Source organism: Hippichthys cyanospilos, chromosome 9 (assembly GCF_059441005.1).
Source record: "Hippichthys cyanospilos isolate Australia breed blue-spotted pipefish chromosome 9, RoL_Hcya_1.0, whole genome shotgun sequence".
NCBI lineage: Eukaryota > Metazoa > Chordata > Actinopteri > Syngnathiformes > Syngnathidae > Hippichthys > Hippichthys cyanospilos.
This window is the reverse complement of record NC_142377.1, coordinates 17968948-17995199: the sequence shown is the minus strand read 5'-3', so window position 1 is coordinate 17995199 and position 26252 is coordinate 17968948. Positions and strand designations below refer to the sequence as shown.

The window sequence follows — 26252 nt, the reverse complement described above, 5'->3', positions numbered from 1 at the left end:
CTGCTGGGTCCAAATTCTGCTCCTCATGTGGATGAGTACAGCATAATAAATACATAAGAAGCTACAGTAGCTCAAAGAAATGAGGGGACAGAAGGATTATGATTATGGGTACTCAATGAAAGATAAAACCAGTCATCTTTGGACGATTGGACGAGCAAGAAGAGACAAAAAAGCAAAAATGAAGGGTATAAAGGGTACAGTTACAGTGTACAATTGGGGGTGCAAATCTATGCTTTGGACTTCCTGTCACGACTTCTCCTACTGCTGTTGTTTGTTTTGTTCTCTGTGTTCTCTTACTTCAAATTGCCAGTAGTGTCAATGAGTGCAAACGGTTAGTCTGTAAGGACAAGCACCATAGAAAATGTATGGAGTTGATGTTTTCATGTGACAAGTTCCACTTTTTATCCATCTATTTTTTATAGTGCTTGTCCTCATGAGAGGTGCATGTGAACTTCAGTCTATACCAGGCTTGACTCAACACCATTCTGCCAACGGTCACAAGACAAACAAGAATGCACACTTACAGTAACCTTTATAAAAAACTAATGACAGTTTAGACAATTGGCTGGAAAATATGGGACAAAAACTTTGTCTGAATTATCAGTAATCAACATTAATATATGCACATTTTCATTGATTTAAGAAACTTACAATGTATTCAACCCCCCAAATTCAATTTTAAACCCTAAAACGAAATAATAACCGAAAACAGATTAGCAACGGAGAAAAATAAGACGTTAAAATTGCCTCTTAGGGACAGTGTGCCGCTGTGCATAGAATACAGTGTACTCAATACACGCTTCCATGAAAATAATGAGTAGGAGAAGGCAGTTGCAATTGTACAGTATTATTAATATAACAGACTTTTCACATATTCGGAAGAATAGATGCCTTTGAGAGTTATTACTATATATCGCTTGTGTGTATGTGTTCCTTAAGGTTTTGTGTGTGAATATTATCAGTTGAAGGAATATGACTCAGGGAAGTCAGTGTCAATTTTCTATTAGCTTGTCAATGCAATTTTACATTACACACAAGCTGCTTCCTTACCAAGTGAATTTCTTGTGTTTAAACATACGGAACACTATTTGAGCAAAGTGCAGATCTGACAGAGAGCCCAGTCTAAATGGCTGCATGAGCAGAATTGTTTCCCTTGGTATTTTTGTAGGCTTTGCATGCACATGGTGGAATTGGACCGTTGTGGGACAGATCCAGCCGGGTCCCGCCCAATCCCGGCATTATCCCTCTCCTTTGCATTAAAAATCTGTGCGTGTGAATCGCAAAACCAGTTTGACGCGGAAGTAGAAATGGAATTGCCGGGCCATGCATGACATTGCCACACATTCACACAGCCTCATCCCCTTGAAGATGATGGCTGTGCATGCGACGTGTGCAACCACGGTCATGCGCCCTAGAACCATCCCCAAACCCTCCAAATTATGCAGTGGGATTCTCACCTAGTGTAATGAATGTAATACGATGGCATCCACGTATCCACATTGTGGAACGCATAATCTGTCTGCCTGCAACTCTGTCTAATACAGCCCAACGATATTTACGCCGACTGTGCCACAAAATAGACCACCTTTAAGATCTAGTCTACTTTTTGTAACCAAACTAGCAGTTGTGCTGCGGGGTTAGTCACAGCGCCTCCTCCGGAAACACCCAGTGGGACGTTGCCGGGCTAGCAAATTCACTTTGCAAAACTAGACCGTCACTGACACAAAATTTATGATGTGTATGTTTCGACACCAAGCGCACTCTACTTTGTGTGACCGTATTGTAAATGTCTCAGGTTGTGCGGCAACCATTTGTACGTCGGTATCTCCAGAATGACGTGACAACGACCCAACCATGGTAGACTACACCTGTGCTGACACCAAAATGAAAATGCACCTGGCGCTTGGGTGTCAGTCTTCCAAAATGTTTGCATTTGTGTAATTTTTTTGGTTCTGTATTGTAGTGATATTGAACTTATTTAGCCATTTCTCGCAGTAAATAGTTGTTTTCTATAATTAAGTTGATTACTACATTATTTTTAATGTAGATTATCTTTGAAAACACATTATTCCACTTGCTGTTTGACTGTAACTGATATTACCTGATAGCGACGACTATACATCATTTTTTTAGTGGGTTAGATCATGTGCCGTTTATAAGCTGAATTGTGATTGGTTGTTACCTCCGCCTTGTGCACGTGACTTCATTTTTAGTTGCCAGCAAGTAGGAACATGTATTACAGCCGACAAAAAAATAACTTTTTACAGTTGCTAATGAACACATTTATATCCCAAAGTTTTACATTCCAACTGGGGTGTCATTTAACAGCTTAAAGAATGCTCTGCAAAATAACAATCCACATGTTTGTAAACACACACTATGCCATTCGGCACATTGATAATAATTTTTTTCAGTGATGTTTTCAATGATAACAACAAGCCAAAGTCTAAATCAGTGTTAAATTTTGAATAATTGCCCCAAGTATTCAATGAACCCAACATGCATGTTTTGGGAATTTGGAGGGTAAGCTGCATTATCCTCGCACCACGCCACCGCGCTGCCCATAATAAATTCATGTTATTAATAATTACCGACATAGTTTTGCTTTTCATAAGAAGATAATAGTCATAACCCTCCCATGAAGGCGGGAGGGGAGCATTTTCACAGCCTGGCCCTCGGGGGGTATGGATAAAACATTTGGTGTCATCAAAGTTGCCCATCCCAACTCGCTTTTGAAAGCGAAGCAACGGAATATAATCAAGTGGCATAGTCGGAGGCCTGATTCCAATTCAGTAGAGCAAGCTTCCACTTACGAAAGACATTAGCCAAGGCGCCGAGAGCCACAAACAAGCGTCGCGGTCGACGCGGTGCTGAAGCGTCTCACAATGAAGAGGAGGAACAGCAAAGGACAAAGCAACAGAAGATAAAAACTATTTGGGGAGAGTAATAATGGCAAAAAATAGCTTCTGAATGAATAATGTATGAGATTGAGAATCAAATAAATTATATATAGTCATAGCCTGAATTGCATTACATAATTGATGCACGCGGTCATACATTATGCACCAACTGTCAACATGTGAAATGTGTTTGAAAAAATAATACAAGTGTGATTCTCAAACCACTTAAGGGCAAAGAGGAAGGAGATGCCTGTGGGACAATGTCAGTGTCATGGCTGGACTCAGATGAATCATACATATTTCGCCTTTTTCTTCCCCCAACTAACTCTTTTTCTTTTTTCAACTCGGCAACACAATTTAACTGTCAGAGAAAGTGTTAGGATGCCTTAAGGGCTTCAACTCCCAAAGGGTGAAAAAGATTAGAATGTCAAATGGCACAGCACACGTTACAATGGCTTCATGAACCTGCCGGCAGTCAGCGAGTGTAAACCAGTTGCCTCCTGATCTCCATCATCTTGTTGAGTGGCAAGGCAGACCAAGTTATTAGTTTTCTTTTTTTTTTTTTTTTTTTTTATTGGAGTAATGTTTAATTCATGGTCTCGTTCTTGACCCCACGCGAGCTACACACCTCCACTGGCCTTTTGCGTCTACTGGCATCATCCTGCAAACAGACTTACACCGATGCCAAGGAAAAAAAAAAACTTTGGCAGTAGAGGGAATGGAAGTAAAATATTAGATTTGCAATGCTTTTTACTTGTTTCATTTTGGCGTGTCTAAAACGGCCTGTGTATTTTTTCCCTTCTACAATAATTACAATAAGTGTACATGTGTTAAATGAGGAGCATCATTTGGACCCAGAAGACGGGACGTGTAAGTGGAAAAGTAGTGTCTTTATACACAAAAAAACCTAAATACAGCAAATGTTGGAAACTAGAACTAAAATACTACTTTTGGAATACTCCATTCAAAACTACATCACAACATACATACTGTATTGCCATATTCTGAATAGTCATTGCCACTTTAAAGTCCATACAGACAATAAATTGTGACATATAGGCTTTTTTTATATACCATCTCATTACTTAGTGCACTGCAAAGAAAGTATTTAATAATTGTTTATGTACTATAAAACTGCAGACAACAAGCCACACTGGTGGTGCTGCAGAACTTGAGCAAAAAAAAGATGCTTTTGTTATAGATTAGCCATGTGACATCTGCACTGGACTATAAGCTTGATTCCCAAGATGTCTGGCTGTAAAACAAGCCATGTCCTCCACAGAGCTGTCCTGTCATAAACAACATCTATTTTTTTCAAAGTATTTTTCAAAAAAAAAAAGGAAAACGGTAGTTGTCAATTCAGGGTAATGTAACTGATGCGCACAAGTAATTGGGCCAAGCACCACTTTATTTTACTGCAGGGAATGTGGCATTTTGGTGTCTTTTTAAAATCATTTACATCCATAAAGTTGTTTTATTTTATTCTCTTTTTTTCCCCTTCAGTTGCTTTTCGCTCTTTTTAGTTACTCAGCCATCTAGGCAATTCAAACAAATCATCGCAACTGTCAGACAGAGGTTGTAAAAATGAAACTATCACCTTTGGAAGTCATTTATAAAACCTGCCAATTTTCAGTGTTAGCTCGTGAAGGTTTACAATCAATGGTGACATTGAAGAACAGGAAATTCAGATGAAACTTTTCCAGAAAGCGTCATTCGAATTAGATTCTTTGGGCTGATGAAACCAATGTCACCTTGTATTAGAAAGACGGCAAGAGAAAAGTACAGAAAAAGGAAGGCACAGCTTATGATCCAAAGCATACCACATCTATTGTCTGCCCTGCTTATTCTTTCCAGGGTCATGGGAGACATCGTCGCAAGAAAAAAAAAAAAAAAGGTCACGAAGCAAAAATTTAACACTAGGATTTTCATGGCATATACAGGTCAGCGGTTTTACATTACAGTATTTTGTGATGCGGGAAGACTTAATATGCCTGAGGTCAGTGCTTCGCAGCTACTTCCATCCACTTAACGCGGTGCTGAATTTGGCTCGGTGAAGAAAAAAGACCGTTTAGAAGTTAGGAATCGGTCATCCGTCCCGTCGGGCTCAAAGCGCTGAGAAAGAGCGGTTGGGGTTAATTGCACTTGATCAGTCAGATACAGGTTTGTAGTATTGTCAAGCACGCCGTAGTGCTTGGTGCTCAGAGGCGCCGCGAGGCTGGAGGATCCTGAGAGGATGCCCAGGAGGCGACGGGCACTTTGGAAAAGGTAGCCCATTCTGGAGAGGAAGCAGATGGCCTGCATTAAAAAGCAAAGGGCCCTTGTGACAGTCCTCAATAGCCCTGCAGAGAACTGGATAATTAAATGAGAAATTTAATCAAATTCCTCAAATTAAATGTCCAGCTGGATAGCTTTGCAAAGAACACCGCCGCCGACTACACACTTACCTGAGGGACGGACTCTGGTGCGCGCACAATCCTCCAATCAGTCCGCCCTCACACGTGATGAGTGTAGGTGATGATTACTGCTAACGTATTCCATTCACAGTTCTGCCAGCAGGAGGCAAAGGGGCATTAGTGTGCGGCCACAGGAGACTCATTTGCATAATAGGACCTGAGAGGAAGTGACTAAATAGTGGAGGCTTGATTTCTGGACTTTGCATTGGGGCCAATGGGGTGCGTGCCCCGCTGGAGCCAACGGGGGACTACGTCTCTGTCTGGACTGGTTGGCACTGCCGAGGCACGTTGCATGCCTATAGAAAGAAACCAAATATTGAACGATACATTTTTTGGATGAAGTCGACAGACGTTTTAACTTGAGCAAATCAACTAAATATTTTAACTTTTGATAGCGTGAAAATCAGCCGAAAGATAGAACTCGGCCACTAACTTGCTTTGTTGTGCAAACAAACATGTCGCCGTAAAAATACTTAGTTTGTATGTTAACGCTTTAATGCCCCGACTAAGAAATTATCATTGAAAAAAAAACAAACAAATCCTTGGACCTTCCGGCTATTGGGGAAAAGTAAATGTAAACAAATAAAATACCAACATTTTTAGTTTTTAATAAACCAAACAATAACGTATTTGTGTCCCTTTTATTTTTTTTTCTTCAAGTTGCTTGATTATTTTGAGTAGTTCACAATAAACCACATTTTGCTGCACCCCCCCCCCCCCCCACACACACACACACACACACAAATGCACACCAAGGTTGATGAAATGAGGATTGATGAGGTGAACTTCACTTCCGAGCACATGACTCAAATCTAAAAAATTCAAACGTTAGTGTGCCAAATGGATACGATGAACATTAAAGTGTTTACATTTTTCTATCCTATCATTTTTGTTTTCCACCAAATAGGACACTTTTTTTTTAACAGCATAGGCAATTTTAGTGTTCAATAAACCCTCACAAACCCTCACACGATGGCGATGATTTCAAAACCTGAACTGCATAAAAGCGGGTATAATTTTGATCTATAAAAAAAAAAAAAAACCCAAAACATGCAGATTTGGTCAACCAAAGAGGTTGTAGTTCCCGAATAAAACAATACATTCATTCAATGCGTAATCATGCATACTGCTTTTTTTTCCTAGTGGGGAAAAGGGGAGCATCTATTTGAGGGAGACCTTTATGGCGCACCTGGCAACAAATTGGGGCATGCTGACAATTAGATGGACGACCACCATTTGTGATATATCATTGAGACTTATTTAGTGTGTTCTTATTTGAAATTCAAACAGCTGTGTGGGTGTGACTTGCATATGTTATTAAAAAAAAAAAAAAAAGGCCTTATAGGGTTTGGATTGAACCCCATGAAATCTGTCTAGCAAGAAAATGTCAAAAAAGGCCTACTAGAACATCTTTGGTTTTTGGAGATATAGTGTCACTAGAGAATACTAGTCAAGACAGATGTTTTCATCTATGTGTGCTAGGGCAACCTAACATGTCTCAGTGCTGCTGTTTTGGTTAGCAAAAGTTAAGTTATTGTCTATTAACTGGTATATTTACAGGTGGTACATATTTTGGCAAAGGAGGCATCATTTGTCGTTAGTGGATTTGCACACAGGAGCAATTTAGCAGTCTAATTGATGGTTATTTGAGAAAATGTAATACTGGTTCGTGCCACTCCTTGTTCTACAATTTGTTAGTAATTTGAATAGCCTGGTGGGCACAATTTGCATATGTCAATAAAAATGGCCTCAAGTCAAGCCTCAACTTGGGCTGCAACCAACCGTGACTTTAATTAGCAAATGAGATATTTGATTTTTTTTAGTTCATTAATCAATGAATTTGATGAAAAACATGTTTTATTTAAATGTAGACACTCGGGGGGAACCATTTTGCCACCTGCTGTGGACCTATGCTACATTCAAGGAAGGTGGGAAATCAGTTTCAAGATTGTGCTCGTTCCAAACCCAAAGTGTTTGAGGCAAACATAAACAAAGATGGCTGACTCCAATAAATTGTCTGTTCTGATTCAACACATTTTGATGTCAAGCTGACATTCATTCATTTTTTTTAACACATAGCCATATGACATATCTTCACGCACCTACCCTGTACTGTCCGTGAAATAGTTAAAACATGCCAACCTTATCCATGTTTCCGGAGTTGAGGAGAATATTTGCACAATCAGCCAAGGAAACAGTAACATTCTATTATTATTACATTTGAGTGTAGAAAATGCCAAAGAGGTGAAAATGTGTACTTGGGAGCACACAGTCGGACATTCAGTGTCAGCCATGAGTGGGTGGAACTTTTATGAAAACTGGGTTCCCACTGGGACCGATTTGGTAGAAAGTACGCTTGTCAGTGAGTGCAATCTATAAAGATTGTTTTTCATTTTTATTTCAGTAAAATGACTGATTTTGGCTCCATTCACTCAGCGACCCCCCGTGAGAATAAGCGGCCAAGATGATGGCTGGACGGATGTTTCGTGGCCGCTGGTATTCAGTGACACCATAAAGGAGGCGTGGCAGCCACTCGGTAAGAAGCACAGCTGCCTTCAAGATGTTTCACTGGTTACAAATGTCATCTCCATGAAACTAATATTTAATAAGAAATTAAATCACCAATGTGCCAAATGTCATGTACATGCACACATTTAACTGGAAATTGGGTTAGGGTTGAAAAAAAAACGTGGTATAGGTCCTTTAAAGGGGGTGGCGTCAACTACTGTACACAATTTCTGACAGTTTTTCAAACCTTTTCACTTTTTTTTTTTTTTTTTGCATTGCATTGGTGGGCATTTCAAAATATAATTTCAGGACATATCGCGGGCCGCTAAAAGGCTCTCAGGCCCTAGTTTATGGACACCGCTGCAGTAAATGATTAACATTTCTCGAATGAGCCAAAAGTCATCACATGTTTAGCTAATGCAGATTTCGTTGCCGTTTCTTCACATTTATTCCAATTCAATGTCTGATGAAAATGAAGGTCAACTCCTGTTTTTTTTTTTTTTTTTTCCCATCAGTTTTGTTTATGGGATGGAGAGCGCAAAAGGAATGACCCCACGGGCTGCCTTTCAAGCTCGGACCGCCACTGCTTGCAGAAACAAACCAGCGTCTTAGCTCTCCCCCGCCTCTTTCCTCTCTCCTCTCTCCGGTTGCATTCAACAAATCCGAGCACCGCCTCCCCGCGGTTCCTCCGCCCCGCGCACAGGCAGCCTGTCGGCCAGGATGGGACCAGCAGCCGCCTGATACCCAATGCATGCATGCATGCGTGACCGTTAGTCCACTTCCTGGATGGAAGAATGGGACAAATCCAGCTGCAGTTTTTCTTCGCATTGTGCGTCGTTTCCCAGTCACGGATAAACGACGAGTGATCGCCACTTCGAATCGATATTATCGGACCACTTTGCTCCCCCTCTCCTCTCCTTCTTGTGTGTAGTTAAAGACAGCCATTGATCGCCGCCTGACCCCCTTCTACTCTCCGGGAATGTGGCTCCGCGGAAGCCCGCGGTGGAGTCACAAGAAACCCTGCTTGGAAGTGTTTGCACACAGCCGTGGCGTGTCATTCCTCGAAGCTCAAGGAGCCCCGGCTTGGACCAACCCGGACTATTTTCTAAAGGGGGAATACAAGACATTTTCTTTTTGATGCTTGCGTGGCCAACTTCATTTTGAGGGGAAAGGCTTCGCTCGCACGCGTGGGATTTTCTCCCCCTCTTTTCCTATAACAAGCTAAAAGACTTAAAAAAAACACACACATACACAGAAACTTTTGTTACCCATCGCCTCTTCATTGCTCTCCATGAGTAGTCTAACATGCAGAGGAGACGGGAACCGAATCGCTGGTGGATTTTATCCGTTCTGCTTCTTCTAACCTTGCCCGAACACGGCGACTGTCATCCTGGTAAGTAGCGGCGCTTACTTTGCGGCACACAGGCTAGCTCTCATTTTTTGCAAACCCCGACTAGAGATCGATGTGTCTCGAATTGATGTTTGCTTCTCTAATCATATCGCTGCACGCGAGTATTGTCATGTCGACATTAAACGTCTTCAAAAAGGCGATGATGATGATGATGATGAACAAAACGTCCTGAAGCTCGTTTGCTATTTAGTCTGCACGTTCATCATTCAGCTGCACCATGGCGCAAAATATACGTCACACTAACGTTTTAAATGCAACACTTTTTTTTATTGTATTTTTTTTTTTAACTTTTTGCAACGTCCTTCGAGCACCCTTTGACGTTTCACAAATTGCCAAAGTGCTGGTATGGATGCAAGACGTACCTTTGTGTTGTAGGCGCCACTTTTGCGACAGCTACCCCATCGTCGTTTCGTTTCTTTGAACTGAACTTTGATTAAAACTGTTTTTTGTGCGTTCGTATGTATGTCATGCTACTTGTCATGATGAGGGCGAGGACCCCCCCCCCCCCCCCCCCCCCCCCCATGCTCCTCAACGAGGAGGCAGTATAAGACTCATATGAACACCCACAGGGCAGTTTATTAGGTACACTTTGGAGCTGTGTTAGGATGCCAATTTTGTGTAGCAATCAGTATGACATGAATTGAGCATTGCAGGAAAAATAGTTCTATGACAGCATCAATCAGAAATATATGGAAATATAGTTTTTTCCTTGATCAGTAGCTTGAGGCAAGTGTGCAAATGCACATTGCTTTGTGATATTCTCTTGTATTCATTGATCATCAATTGAATTGTGTAAAAAAACTAATTCAATACACTAGCTGCGGTTCCAGTATGCAATAATATAAGAAACATTTTTCTGACAGTGTCCCTCAAAACAGCGGTATTGTCTTTTGCTGTTTTTTCATTTTGACAGATCTGATTTGGATGTTAGATTATGTCTAACATCAGGGTCACTGACGATGCAGCGGTTCACTCAGATGAAGGCTGCAAAGGTTTAGGTCCCACTCTTTGATGTTCCAGTTCTGCACTATCGTTATTAAATATTTCTCAAGACAGTGTCCATTAATCTTGGCTTTTTTTTTTTTTTTTTGACAGATTTTGTCAGGATCTCTTTTTGACGGTTTAGCTGTTGACTCAGTTGATGTCTGTGCAGGCAGCACGGGTTCAATTTCCACTCAGGGATGGTGTGGAAAGATCTGTGCCCTGTGATTCAGTCGAGATCGAATCGGGGTAGAGTTGTGTGATATAATGAAATAAACCATAGTATTATACTAAAATGTTAACTGTATGGTTTTACCCTCCATCGTTTCTTTATTTATTTTGTATTTCTTCCTCTGCTATTGAAAATATTCTGTAGTTTTTCCTCTGCTTAATTAAAATGCATACTTCTTGTGGGAGGGGGCAGCCACCACCAGCTGTAGAAGTGCGTTGGAGGTATCGATTATCAAGGCCACGAGCCGGTCGGTGCGGTATTCTCAACAATCAGCCTTGTATTTATTTCGAATTCATTCGATTTCTGGTGTTCCACACAGAACTAACACGTGGTATCTGGATGCAAGTATCTACTAAGGCCTGCAACTATGGATTTCTTTCATCAGTTAATCTGTCGATTTTTTTTTTTTTTTTTGAGTAATGGATTGACTTGATTATTAAAAGTAGTTTTCCATCCTTTTGTCGCAGTTTTTTTTGTTTTTGACTTGACATTTAAAAAAAAAACACTAACTTTTTTATGCCTTCCTTGGGCCATCATTAAAAACAAATAAAATATTAGTAATTGTTTTCCAAAGGAAAAGTAAATGTTTGTTCTAATTCAACACAATGCTAATCAGTCGGTTTTCATAGAAGACTAAATAAATCTGGGAATTTTTCCCGAGAAGAACCTGAAATTCTTAGTATTTGGTCATTTTTTTAGGTCTCTAAATGATCACTTGATTGTAATTTTTTTTTTTTGATTAACATTGTGATTGATTAGTATTCAGTTAATTGTTGCACAACTATGTGTCCTTTATTCTTTATTTCATTATTGCACATCATTTACACAGTGCCTCTAGTGTCCAGACTAAGACACTACAGTCGATTAAAACAGGCTCTACAAAAAAAAAAAAAAAGACAAACTTGTTTTTAAAACTCACACCCTAAAACTGGTACCTTATTGGCAGGCATACTTGAATGTCACTTGAAGGACTTTTATTTATACTACATACTGATACTGATGTTATAAAATGTTGTATTTGGCTATTGAATTCATATATATTTCAAAAAATCTCTGATGCAACAATTGAACAAATGATTGTCATTGATTGTTTTGTTTTGTTTTGTTTTTTGTGCACCATTGTTTCTGCAATTGAATGGTGGGAGGGATTAAATCCTCAACCCATCGGCTGCAGTTTCCCCACCCATGTGCAGCAATGTGACATTGTGATTTGTTTAAATTTTACCCCATATGGGTGTCTAATTTGTATGCCTGAAGATTCTCAATAACAGAGAAAATTTGTAATGTTGGCACAGTTTGTAAAAAAAAAAAAAAAAAAAACAGCATTTGATCAACGCTGCAACAACATTTGTACACGTATTATCATAATGGGCAGCCGAGTCCAGTTTTGATCAGAGGTCATAAATCTGGCAGATTTAGAAAGTGTTCGTTTTTGCTCTGATGTTCCTTAGCAGTTAAACAACATTTTGTGTATTTGGATAACAACAACCATCAAATCAGGAAAAATAATAGAAAAGAAAACCAACTGGCAGTGGTTGTCGGTCATTACCAGCAAATTTGTTCTCCCATAGTCTAATCCCCAATATTTATTTGCAAGTTAAAAGCAGCAGTGATGCATTCCAACAGCCAAACATTTTCCAGTTGGAACATAATTCAGAGAGTGTAATTATTTGTTGGTGTTGTCACTGTGTGGCCTAAACTGCGCTCATTTATTTTTCCCAACTTTACAAGCCTCTGATCACTGTTGCTGGTCCATTTTCCCCCAAAACACTTGCATACTCTTTTTTGATTTCTATCTGCTACTGTTCACATTCAAACCATTCTTGTACTACATTTTAAACAGGCTTTATTTATAAATACAAAGGGTAGTTCTCTAATTAATTTAGTTTGCTTACAGTCAGGGCACGTTTACCATGAGGGAAATATCGTTAATTTAACTAATGTACTTATGAGCTACTATTTCAGAAAAAAAAAAAAAAAAACTGTTTGGACAATTTGAAAAAATTATAATGGTCGCTTACAAAGTGACCTTAGGTCTAATACTAGTATTGGACAGGGTCAAACTGTCACCATCACATATATATATATATATATATATATATATATATATATATATATATATATATATATATATATATATATATATATATATATATGTACTTTTTTTTTTTTAATCACCTTTTCCTTTAGCTGTAGTAGTCATAAGAGAAGTTAAAAGTTCATGAGTGATAGACTTCTAAATGCTGCGACCGAGTACTGCGTATGATTTCTGAGTGCAGCTCACAACGTGACATACATTTTTTTCTTTGTTGGTGAAGTTTATTTGTTGTCGCTTAAGCTATTTTGCTGTTGCTGAGAAATAAGGAAAGAGTCAATCTTGCCACTCGGCTATTCACTGATGTCTCAGGATGTCAGCGCCATTGTAACGGGCTACCGTAGAGTCTCGGTGTTACTTCCCATCGTGTTTACAATTTTACACAAAATGTTGTTATGGAAAATGTTATGCTTATCCTTTTATAACAATATTTCTGTGGAGAAGTCGGATTTAGCGGTTAGCAGACCTTGGAGATGTACACGTTTAAAGGTTTATTTTAGAGAATCAAATGGATTACAGATTTGACCGTACCCGGATTTGATGACAACTTTATGTATGTTCTGAGGTAAAATGGGTTTACGTATCATCATTGATAATGAGCCCTGCATTCACATCTACAATTTTTACTAGCTGTGTGGGCATATTTTCTCAGCATGTTGACAACAACATTGTTGACTTATCATGTATTTACATATAATTGAACGACTGTTTAAATCAACATTGTCTGAGTGTTTTCAAAATGCAAGTAGGGCTTGCAAGTGCAGTCACTATTTTGAGTTTGTATCAGCTACAAACTAAACGATTCAGGTTGTAGCAATATGCATCCAGTTGGACCAATATATGACCAATATGAGGGAATTTATTTGTTACAGTATATTTACAATGTACAATTGTCATTGCAACATTATTAGTTAAATATATAAGTAGGACTGAATCCCCCTGCAACTCAAAAAAGTTTTTCAACTTGTTGAGATGTTCACTGAACAGAGTTCCCACATGACGACACACATTCGTCATTTTTTCATAGTTTATATCAGTGGAATTCTGATGCGCACACCAGCTTAGCAAATTAAAATTAAGCGTCAATTTCTTAAAAGACTCCATTAAGGCTACCTTTTGTCCACTCTCATTCCAAACAAATAACACGATTGCTTAAAAATAGGCCACTAAGCTCTGTGAGTGTGACAATTGGGTGAGAATTGTTTTTTATGTAACTTTTTCGGAGCGCCCCCCCAAACACAATCCATCAGCTTGCCCGCATTGCCACTTAATCAAAAGCCGAGAGCCAAACATGCGTATTCTGTTTCATCTCGCAACACAGTGAGGACATAAGTGAATGATTGTACTTCTAGTGAGCTGGAATAGCCTGAAATTAGTGCTACCCCCTCAATTTATTATTCAGCCATATAATTAAAATCCCCAAATGTCATCCTTCACTGTTGATAGCATTGCTAGAACGTTAAATGCAGTTCTATCCCAGATTGATGTTGTTGCTACTGGTGTGTGGCACCAATTATCCTCCATATCAGTAGCGGTGATGCAACAGAAGAATGCCTCTGTCTTAATCGCAACCCTCTCAGCCCCCAATGCTCCCGAGTTCCCTGCTTCCCTGCCCTCAGCCTGCCGTTTTATTGACTTGTCCCCTTACAAGCTGTGAACACAGCAGACTTATTTCATATTGCATACCTCAGTGGACCTCTGACACGCGGCAGAAAGGCCGACTGCCGGACGAAGGAAAGGTCGCCGGTCGAAAAATCCAGTTCTCTGTTCACGAAATGGTACTCGGCTAGCGTCGTGCACGAGGCTTTTGTATTCATCGCCAGCGTTTTTTAAGGGTTTGAAGTGAGAATATCCTAAATGGAGAATATATTTAGCTAGCCGTCTCTCAGTCTTTTCACTGTTTTATCGCTCTGGAATACTCTGAAAGCTTGTCACCGAGGTAATGGTATGCACTCAGTTTTATCTGTCAATCAAAGGCTATTCTTCACTTTAGTTGCTAGCCACTTAAGTTGCGCTATTTAACATCGAGATTTAATCAATGTTAATGGCTCCATTAATCCCATATCTTCTTACCTTGCCTGCAGGTAGCAGCTGTTACGTCAGATTCCATTGCTCGTTTCTTTGCCGTGTTCCATGCTCCGATCCTTTTTAATTTTTGTGTGAATACATCTTTCAACTTTACATCAGAAAAATAAACTGGCGGATAAGAACCCACAGTCGGATTTGTCTCATTTGAACATTTTTGACCATTTGTGCCTCTTTTGGGGGATTTTTCATGCCCTGCATCTTGGCTGAGGAAGGATGTGGTAAACATTTTTATGAAGTGTGACAATATATTTCCAGATATCACATTTAAAACATTAACTGTCACTTTTTAACAAATTTGAAGATATCAATTGGGGTTGAAGAGAGATTTAAAAAAAAAAAGATAAACAAATTAAGGTCATAATAAATTGCTTTAGAGAATTTTTTTGTCATTTCTTTTCATGTGGACACCTTTGGATCGCGAGCAATAAAAAAATAAAAACTTTTAATTCCTCACACTTCAATTTTGTGAGTCTGCAGTATTTTTGTTCATAGTTATACCTCAAAAATCTGATACTGGCCTATGCCTATTTTTGATGTGAAGAAGATTAAAATGATTATTAGACAAGAGAGGACATCTCAACTTGGTCGTGTTGGCCCACTAAATGTGACACAGGTGCATTACGAATTCATAATATTCAAGATTAATTAAAATGTATTATTACTCTATAGTCGATCAAAAAGTCTCAATTATGACGGTGTTTTTTCTTATTCATAGTCTCTTGCAGTCAGCGTATTGTGACAGGCTGTCTCCTTTCAGATTTTCTTTAGTAGCAAGAAAAAAAAAAGTGTTTAATACATGAGTGTACATTTAGCTAGACATTTATGAAATGATAAGTCTGAAATAGTTTACTATAGACTACTCACCTTCAGTAAGCCACAATGACTTAAAGAGCATAACATCGATTATCTACTAATAACGTGTTTTGGCTTGAGGAGTGCTTGCAGCAACAGATGACTGTGAGGAATAAAATTGATAAAAAAAAGAAGAAACTCCAACCTCAAACAAAATGTATTTTTATTTTTCACAATATCAAAGTGGAAGCAGAGGAGTGAATCATTCAAGCACACATGAAGAGATCCATGATTTTTTGCAAGCACTCCACAGTTCTGCTGCGGTGGGCCCAGAGTGATTACAGTACATTCCCTCCTTTTGGCCAAGTTGGCAAATCTTACATGGATGACCATTGGTAATTTGTTCTTGTCATTACTATCTCAAGTAAGGCATACTTCTCTTCACAACAAAGCGAGTGGGCGAGGTGTGGTGTGGAGAACGAGTACGCTTTGAAAGACAGTTCTGGCAACAAATGAAGACACATTCTGACACATTTTCACAGATTAAACACAGAACGTGAGAGAACAAAGAAAATCGCAGTAAAATCATCACGATTGTGCTGGTTAGCGTTAATGACACAATTTATCTGCACTTATTTTGGCACATTGTCTCAGTTCATTTAAAGGGCCCCTATCGTAGAAATGCAACTTTTTTTTGAGGATTTCACTGTGTTATGTTGTTAATTACTCACCCTGAACAGCTCCAAAGTGTTATTTTATTTATTTGATCCATTACTGAAGATTCTTGCTAATTCCGGCCCCGACATGGGTTTTGATTCTGGAGATTTTGCACTGAGTTGGCCAAGTAAACATCAACGTTTTATTAATTAGTTGCAATGTTTTACTGTAGAAATGTCTGTGTGTGTTTGGGAGCACATGGACGAACAACCACCAGACCTTTCTGATCGTCACAATTTCATAGAGATCCTAATGGCGAACCTTTGCCAATACAAGATTTGGATTTGAACAAAAGTTGGCACCTTTCGCACAATTGCACTCGGCTGTGCTTCTAGGTAACCATTGGTTTTGTCGTATAGAAAAGAACCAAGTATGAACCATGTATGTTGGAAGACTGCTCCAAAATGGAGTATTTTTTTTTCTTCTACTAACTTCTTGTTTCTCTATGTGAAGTACTGTTTAAATCTACTTTTGAGTTTTTGGATGGTGTAAAATCACAGTCACACACATATGTTTACATACCCCAAGGTTATGTTAGCTTTTTTCTTCATTTTTTTTCTTGGCCGGTACGCTTTACAACAACTTCATGAAGGGGGCGCCACAGCCACACGTTGAGAGGCGTGGTTTCAGTCTACAAGGGGACACTTCCTGGTTAGAAATGTCATTACCAAAAAAAATCATATTTTATAAGAAACTAAATCTCCAATGTCTCAAAGGTAAGATTTCATCACTTATATACACACATTTATAGCGGCCATACTATGGGCGTTCAGCTTTTCGATTATTTTGACCACGTTACAATGTTGATTTCTCACCATAAACTCCCTGAAAGTGTTAATTCCCTGAACTGATGCATTTCCAAGCATTCCTTGATTATTCTGTGATCTCAGCACCGGGCCCGCCTGAGCAAATAAACATGTCTCGCGAGAGGCCGGGCTGATGATGATAGCAGGCTCTTGTACCACCTGTGCAAGAGTAAACGCGTGCCGACCTCTTCCGCCTTTTAGTTTCGTTTTAGTTCCGAAGTTGAGGAAGAGAGATTTAGCATAAGTCGGCCAAGTGATCAGCAACACTTTATTTATTAGTTACAATGTTTTACTGAAGAAAATATAATGTAGGTTCGGGAGCAGACGGTCGGAAAATCAACGTCGGTACTAAATAATCCATCTGAGTGCGGGACTGTTGTTATGAATACTGGTCTTAGCACTTATGCATTTTAATGTCCATAAAACACCTGTTTTGGCACCTTCTGTGACCCTTGTAAAGATAAGCGGTAGAGATGATGTATTGATTGACATTTCATTGCTGGCCAGCATTGAATGACGTCATGAAGGTGGTGAGAGTTGCGGCTTCGGTAAACAGGACATTTCACATCCTATTTTGAAATATTGGGACTATAAAACCAAAACGGCCAATGTGTCAAATGTCATTTATACGACTATATTTCACTGTAGAAATTTAAAATATCATGATATCAGGTCTTTATCGTTTTTAAGTTTAAAATACCAAAAAAACAGGTCCTTTAATTATACTCGTGGCAATTTTATCCTGGTCACTGAGGGTTGTAGCGATCATCTTAGTACTCAGTACCAATCTGAGGGTGTAAAAAAATATAATGTCATTCATGAGGGTTTAATTTTGATGCATTTGTGATGTTTGCAGCTGCGTGGTTAAAAACTCCTTCTGGAATTTCTCTGGATAATTGGTCCAATATGTATAATGTAGGACAGCACATCTTGCTGCCTCATGATGATAAAAGTGGCATTAGGACCATATGCTATAAGTCTCCATCTAGACTCAGCACTTTGTGTGGTGTCTCTTGACCAGCTGCTTGTACAACTCGCTAAATGGTCAATTGGGAGAAACATTGCAACTTTGAGCACTTTTTACTGGCGCATATAATTTAGTTTGCTTATTTCCTTGCAGTGACCGTATAGCTGGTCCATTAGATGGAAGGAAAAAAAAAAACTTATGGTGGGTGTCTCTCATGGTAGAAACTATAATAATGCTGGCTTGCAACGTTCATGTTTATTGGCTGCGCTATTATTTCAGGTTTTGAGCACAGTCTTGTGCAACAGCTAGATGCCTGCTTTGTGTTTGCTCTAAAAAAGAAAAACTGCATACCAGATTTCCTGGAGCAATGACCTCTGTCTGCAGCTTAATTAATGTGATGTTTTAGCCACTTGAAACAAATTAGCGCCACCCTCCAATCAAACGCTTTCAAATGTTCTTGCTAATCAAATAAGCAGCACCTACCGACGCACGTAAACGTTCCCTTCCCACGGGATGTTGGTGTCTTTTTCATTTAACATTCGAGTCTCCTCCATGCTTTGGCTAGTGTTGTGGACATGCATTGTTTATGTTGTTCGAAGCTACATGCCTGGTGATTAGTTCTGCCTCGTCTGCCTCTGCCCAGCCTGCCTTGGTTAGCCTAGATGTTATGTATTAGTGGGTGTGGGCAAAAAAAACGTTACCACTCAAAATGTGTACACACTTTTGCTTTCTGTCACAAACGCTATGCCAGGTCCTTTGACTGGTATTTTACAGTACAGTGCTTAAAGCATGTTTAACACCATTCAAATAAGAGAAGAGACCATTCAATTTTTTTTATAACTCTTCTATTTTCAATGAGCATTTATTTATTTATTATTTTATCAAGAGTGGGGAGATCTAAACTTAATCCATATTTTTTTAACCCAAATTATACAAACATGCCATGTCATGATTGCGTTAATCTAATTTTTAATCTCTAACTTTTCTGCATGCCGATATTTTATTTATCAGGCTTCTTGGGCCACGCTGTTGGGTTTGGAACACAAAGGTCAATCACACCCTGAAGTGGACACAGTGTGTTTGGCATAACCTGATAAGCTCCCGTTGTGGGTGGGAGGGCAGGTTCAGGGGCAAAAGCAAGATGTGAAAATGCAGGAGAATGTGAGAATTGTCTGTCTGTTGAGTGGTAAATTTAACAACAAAAAACAGCCCGATGGCACCTTCAGTGAAGGTAGAGTAACATGCATTCTTTATGGAGAAGGCGCTTGCTTACCATCGAAGCGTTTCAAGATTAGCCCGCCACATAACCACACCGCCAACAATAGCCCCAGATGCTAATGTAGCGAGCAAGGTCAACGCTTTTTGCCAAACTAAACCCGAGAACACAACTTGTTTTAGCTAGTCCGTGATGGACAAGATGGACGTTGTTTTATTTTAATGTCAATATTTTCTCATTATTTGCCAATTTGACAAAATGACACAATTCCATTTGATGGTCAAAACTAAAGGTTGCAACCGACAACAGGGACTGGCCTCAAATACAGCAGAAATCAAATGGTTACTACTGTATCAGTTGAAGAAAATGAATGACTGAAGCCAGTTTTTATATTGTTGTATATCAATCTTGTGATCTTTCAAAATAACACAAAGTCATTAATTAAAACACTTTTTTTAAGTGTGTAGTTTTCTCAGAATAATTTAGGTAAGATTTAAATGAGGCTAATTGGTTAAATTAATTACTGATCTTAAATAATTTCTCAGTTCTTTAATCTCCTGACAGCACTACAATAACTATAACCTTACAACATTTTAACTCATTCTTTGCCAGCCCTGTTAAAATGGATTTTTGATATCAATAACCATCAATGGCAATGAGCAATTTAAAAAATAATCTTGCGCTTTCCCCTTTGTTCAGCTTAATTGTAAAACAACATTTATTCTTTACAATAAAAATATATTTTTCAGCATAGAAATATCACATTGTTTCTGGATCCTTCTACTTGTCTATATACAGTCACACAAAGGATGTGATTTTGGTAATTACCAAGGCTGTTAACTTTGGGCAGCTGTGACATAAACCTTTCACTGAGTGGCGGTCTAATAAATGTGTGAAGTACCATGTATATCATATTAAATATTATAGGAATGTCCTTGTCGTCTCTGCCATTGGGCAAATGCAAAAAACATTATGCTGGGAAACATGCTATTGTATATTGAGTTGCTTCTGTGTTTCATCTTCGTACCGTGCAAACACAAATTTAGCAGTTTGTGAATTTCACTGCGCGACTGTCAGAAAAATCTGGCTGCTGTTGATAATAGGAATCGATAAGCTCGGAGGCACACAAGTCCGGTTAGATCGGACAAATTGGAAGCGTTGCTCGATTCCCATCCGTACAGCACATCGGCTTAATGGATAAAAAAAAAAAAAAAAAAAAAGAAAAGAAAAAGGCATTAGAGAAATGTGCCAGAGGCCACTCGATTTGATCAAAATCAAATTGTCTTGCATGGCAGTGCACCATTTCTGGCTTAATGTGACAAATGGCCGAAATGGCCAGTGGACACAAGTGGGGAGTTTGCCATCTGCGGTAAAGTAGCACATCAGACCTTAGCGTTTAATTAAAAAAATAAATGCAATCTTTGCGCGAATTGACTAGCTGTTCGTGATTCCTGACATTGTTTAGCTCGCTGAAAACCCCAGGCAATCCGTGTGGTGGATCTCACTCGGTGTTTTAGCCAAGAGACTGCTGGTCACTGTAGCTTTTTAATCAATTAGAAATGAGTCACTGCCACTTCACTCCAAATCATTTCATCTGTCCTAGCCACAAAAGACACTGCGCCACGCGCGTGCGCACGCTTGATCTGGATTGGACGAGGCTTGCTCTAAAACAAAGGGAAAACACTGCTGGGATATCCAATGCACTTATTTCCTGCGCTTCTTGACAAATGTGATGAATGTCCAGGCTGTGAGGCAGTGTCACTAAAGGACATATAGTGCTGCACTCAAGGACTTGGCCATATCAATAAATGTCCTGTGTCCTTCAGTCCCCACATCCTCTTTCCCCTTAAACAATCTTGCCGTGATGCGATACCGTGTCAGCTTTGCTTACAGCTGAGCTGTCAGTCAGCGTTGCCCCATGGAGAGTGGAAACAATGGAACCTTCAGGCTCCTTCTTCCTGCATTGTCTTGTTGTGCATCAACAGAGCATGTGTTTGCTTTGTGCTCATTGTTGTTTTCGTTCTTTCGGGCTACATTCACCGCGGCCTGACAGTAGACGTTCCCCGTTCATGAGTCTAATTTCCCCTGTCGTGGACGATGAAATTAGAACTCGATCCCTCGATGTATATATGACCGGGTCGAAGTCGTTTTTTGGCGCCGTCCGCTTTGTGGTTTTGCTTTCTCGCAGTGGGCTGTTATTGCTTTGAAATTGTACGATTGTGTAAATACTCCAGCATATTAGACACCATTGGGAAAAAAAATATTTATATTTCTATAGAAAAAGTCATAAAAGTGTTGTCAACCAAATGCCGCACTGTAATTCCATTTGTGTTGAGCGGAATTGTTTTTTTAGGGTCTGCTAATTTTTCTTTAATCTAAATTTATGCCGTTCACAAGTAGGGATCTTCAATACCTATTTTTTCAGACCTGTCCAAGTATTTAATTTTGCTGGTGCAACAGTTAATCGACAACTTATCAATACTCAAAATGATTAATAACAATTTTGATAATCCATCCAAGACTTAAATGTTCATTTTGTACTTTCTATAACAGACTGACTCACTCTGCTGAATCAAGATGAAACATTTGCAAAAATCTGCTTTTAGTTTAGTCAACAACGATCAACATTCTTGCCTATTCTCTGACGTTACAGGCCAAACCAGTAACCAAATTAAAAAAAAAATAAATAAATAAACGAATAAACCTTTGCTACCGATTTGGATCCATTAAATCTGAAGCTAAAAGTCAATAAGAATAATCTAAAAAAAATATTATAACTATTTTTCCAGTTTGTATTGAGCAGATTTGTTAATAGAAAGAAAAAAAAAACCTGATACAGATTTCCCGGCAAAATAAAGGAACGGATCAATGTAGCAAGAGCCTTGCAGTAGACATAATGTTGTCGATGAGATTTAGCTCCTTGAGTTTCACACCTTTGCACCACACGTATGATTTGCATAAGTGGTGTGCCTCAAACTCAGTCATGAAATGATGCGCTGGGGCTTACGGTTGCATTTGATGAGCTGGATATTAACCTTTGCATAGATTAGATCATTTTGGGCAGCTGTAGAAAAACGATGAAAGTGCACCTTTACTCTCATTAGGTTGAGTCATTATGAATTGAACTTCCCGCAAGTTTCACTTTTTCTTACAGTTGTTTTGTTTAAGCAAAACAAAACAAAACCGGCACTTCGGCGTCACGGCAGACAGCTGCTGTATTTACAGAATACAAAATGAACTTGGAAATGATGCTTCGCAGTTGTTAATCCTCAGATCTTTTGGCTTTCACTGTCATCCTGCCAAGAAGCAACAAAACAAATACATAAAACATCCTAAAGCGGTTTCTGGGTTTGAGGCGAAAGGCATTTTTAACTTGCTTATGCATTTTCCTCAAAATGTATACTGTACCTGCAAAAACACCCAAGCGAAGTCCTACGAACACCTGGCTGTTGTCTTTGGGGAAATGTCACCCTGCAGCAGACACAGCTGGCTGTTTTATCATCTTCAGCTCTGATTGACGGATGGAATCGCAAAGCGCTCCTGCACCGCGGTCGCAATTAAAGCAGATCCGATATGTTCTTTTTGTATTTTATTTGATTTTTGAGGAACACCCCATGGATACAGTTCATGTAGAAGCAGAAGCCTGTGCATATGGTTAAAAAAAGGTATTGTAGCCGGCTGGTGGGTGTGGCGCAGTTCCCCCTGAGATTTACGACCACCGGGAGCTTAGTTTAAAAATAAAATAGCGAACTGTATGTATAGGGAATGTTATGACTACGTTGCGTGATTTTAGGAAAGTTTTTTTTTTTTTTTTTTTTTTAAATCAAGTTTAGTGAGATCTCACATCAGTATTCTGTATACAGAGCGGTGTAACCCCAGCATAGGGTACATTTAAAGAAAATCATGTTGACAAAAGAGGAGCCTACTTTTGTTTTGGAAAAATTCACCTTAATCTTCTAAACAGTTCACAAGCATAGACCTAAAAAAGCCTCTGGCACATTACGATTTATAGCACTAACAGATTAGATTTCATTCAGATATGATCAACTGGATGGATCAGATCAACAGATACAATAGTTTGTATTTTATGCAATATTGGTTTGCCAAGTTTTTTATTCTTTTTTTTTATAAGCAGATTTTTCTGATCATTTTTGGGAGAACTTTTAGGCTTTAATAATTATATAATCAGCTTGAGCTATATATATATATATATATATATATATATATATATATATATATATATATATATATATATATATATATATATATATATATATATATATAATATATATATAATATATAATATATATATAATATATATATAGCTCAAGTTGATTATATAATTTCTGAAACTGACTTTCATCGGACTGACTTTTTTAATGACTTTAAAATGTAAGTTTATTCACTGTCTTTAATAAAAACCTATTTCTACTATGGAGTTGATAAATGATGTTTGAGCTTCAAAAGATGGTTCTTTTTTTTGACATCACATAGTTTGCTAATACCAGTTTTAGCCTAAAAAGCTATTTGAGTGGAAACTATACAAACATATGTGATCAGTAAGAGAGTCAAGTTAATTATTTGGCTCAAAGCAGCTGGACAATTTATTGCGTTTTTCAGTCGTCGGTCAGCACAAAATGTTATAATTTACTGCCAAAGTACATTATAGTGTTTTTTCCTGTTTCCACAAGCAAACATGCAGATGTTCTTTCTACGCTTTCACAAAGAGACTGACATTTCGTTTGTTTCTCCCACATGCTTTTCCCTCTGACAGCCATGAGAAAGCGGTAAAGCCTCAATAGGAAGGGGTCATTGTGTGTGTGTGTGTGGTTTTTTTTTTTTTTATCCGTGCTTTGACAAAGCAATCAAAGAACTTTAAGTGACGTTGTGCGCTTTACAGCGGGAGGGCAGCGTGATTGCTTGATGTAAAATGGTGCGGCTGCAGAGGAAATCTGGTGCGAGTTAATTTCAGAGGATTTCAAGAGTGGAGGGAAATGTGCTGAGTTGGATGGTTTTAGGAGGGAGTTTAAAGACTGCCCTATCGATCCTGTTGGCATGTTCCCCCTGGGGGAATGCAAATGTTTCACTTCCTTTACACACATCCAAACCCTCCTGGTTGGAGAACCTTAATTATCGAGGGATTTGAATATCACGGCCTTTTCCTCTGGCAATTTAATTTTCCAGAAACAAATAGTTTCACACTTGCTGAGCAATGACCACCCTTCTATTTGTAAGCCGCTGTGACAAGAGATAGTGTGACACCAGCCCCAACTGTTGAATTTGCTAATTGTGAGGAAAAAAATCATAATCCCTGTTTTTTTTTTTCCCTCTCTCTTTTTTTTTTTCAAAATGTCATCGCAATACCTGCGAGTTTGCTCATCTGTCAAACACTATTGCACATCGAAGCCGTGACAGCTGCTGCATGTTATTGTCACAGCCAATTTAAACCCCAACCCAAGTGTTTACCAGAGCGAAGAGACCTATCCCCAGGTAACGGCTAATCACTCAGGGATTCAACACATCATCTGTCCCACGCTTAATAGTCGGCATGGAACAGGCGGTGGAAGGCAGCGGCTCTGCCCGAACAGCCGCAAAGCTCTCAGGACAACTCAATGTTATGGATGATTGGTCCAATTAAAAGGTTTTGGTTGAGTTGATGACACGGGTGACACCGTAATGCCATCCTGACAAAATGAGACAATCATTTAGCATAGCCGCTACTTTGCGATAAGGTATATTTTTGGTTGATTGTGCTTTGAATTGCAAACCTATGTGAGCTTGGAGCTGCCAATGTGGAAGAATCATTTTAAGACTGGCAAATACGTTTGATCTTACTTGGTCTGAATACAGCTTTCATCCGACCAGTTAATTGCTTTGAAAATGGAAGTTTAGAGGTTGACAATCAAACCATCCATTGTTTTGTTTGGCAGTTTGTGAAGGTTCTCAGCTACGGGCATGCAATCAAAACTCCTGTAGATATTTTGCTTACTTGCTAACCCTGCCTCACCTCAAACGTTGAGAGATGGAGTCATTCCATCAGTACCTGTCCACTTTTCATCGCTGGCAGTTTGTCTGCTCGCCTGCCACTTTTTCGTCCAACCTTCATTGAAATTCCCTTTGTCTTTCTCCCTATAACATCTCATTTTTGGGTACGTAAGCGTTTTCTTTGTATGCTTTATGAATGCTGTCTACAGTGTATGTTGACCAAAGTCGAATTGTAGATCAACAGATTACAGCAAATGGAAATGACAGTAAATTCCTTGCTGATGCTACTAATACTAAAATAAATACTGTACATGCATTCCTAGAAAATGGAAAAAGACAGAAAGCAATAAACAGGATAAAACGAGTTTGGGGATAAATCTCTTTGACTCGTATTTGATAGGATAGATGAGGGATTATCTCTGGTTATATGAAATGTTTTTTTGTTTTTTTTCATTCCATATCCAAGGTGAACATTTCCTAATACAAAAAAAAAACAAAAACTAAAGCCTGCATGTGGAGGCTTAAGAAGAAAAGACACGAAAATAAAAAGTGAATAATTACCAAGCATTTGTGCAGAAAATGACTCTACTCTCAGGATCTTTTTGAATGTTGGAGGGCGGGTTGCTGTGAGCTTCCACATTTGCACACACAAAAAAGAGCTTGAGTAGAGTTGAGTGGGAGGGCTGGTGCACAAACAAATAACCGTGGCTAACTTTTGTTTAGGCTGCGAAACCTTTTTGAAAAACATTCCACGGCATCTCTGAAAGGTCACAAACTGCCTTTGCCTTTCAAGCTTTTGTAATAGAAGCAGGATCAGATATTAAGATTGCTTGCATTGATCATATGACTGTTAGACATTTTGCCTTTTTAAGTTAAGTCCAAATACAGTTTAAGGGGCTTTTGTTAACACCCCCTAATATCGACTTGCACTCTGACGCTCTGCTATGTTGTGGACTTGTGTTGCATGACTTGAATAATTTGCAGCAATATTCAATTGAATTCTGCTCATCAGCGTACGCAGGCACAAGTTTCAGGGTGTCAAACTCATTCACAGCATGAGCCAGAATACTTTTTAACAGACTACTTAAACTTTAATAAAAA

At 38.9% G+C, this 26252-nt stretch overlaps 1 protein-coding gene and 1 long non-coding RNA gene across 6 annotated transcripts in view; one reads left to right on the top strand and one right to left on the bottom strand.

The window, feature by feature from the left end:
* Positions 1 to 4168: 4168 nt before the first annotated feature.
* On the bottom strand, positions 4169 to 9682 carry LOC148419266 (uncharacterized). Of its 4 annotated transcripts, none has more exons than XR_015866555.1 (3): positions 9635 to 9682; positions 5345 to 5649; positions 4169 to 5249 (listed from the first exon to the last, which is right to left on the bottom strand). It is a non-coding gene; the product is annotated as an uncharacterized LOC148419266 (long non-coding RNA). The 4 variants fall into 4 exon arrangements; XR_015866554.1 differs by lacking the exon at positions 9635 to 9682 and adding an exon at positions 9113 to 9444; XR_015866556.1 differs by lacking the exon at positions 9635 to 9682 and adding an exon at positions 9113 to 9444 and having other exon boundaries at positions 4169 to 5195.
* Positions 7758 to 26252, top strand: part of LOC148419265 (receptor-type tyrosine-protein phosphatase gamma-like) — a 125024-nt gene continuing 106529 nt past the window's right edge. For both annotated transcript variants that reach the window (XM_088422853.1, XM_088422852.1), the window contains exons 1-2: positions 7758 to 7889; positions 8377 to 9254. In XM_088422853.1, coding sequence (XP_088278979.1) covers positions 9167 to 9254 — 88 coding nt within the window. In that variant the 5' untranslated portion in view covers positions 7758 to 7889; positions 8377 to 9166. The remainder of the gene's footprint in view (positions 7890 to 8376; positions 9255 to 26252) is intronic.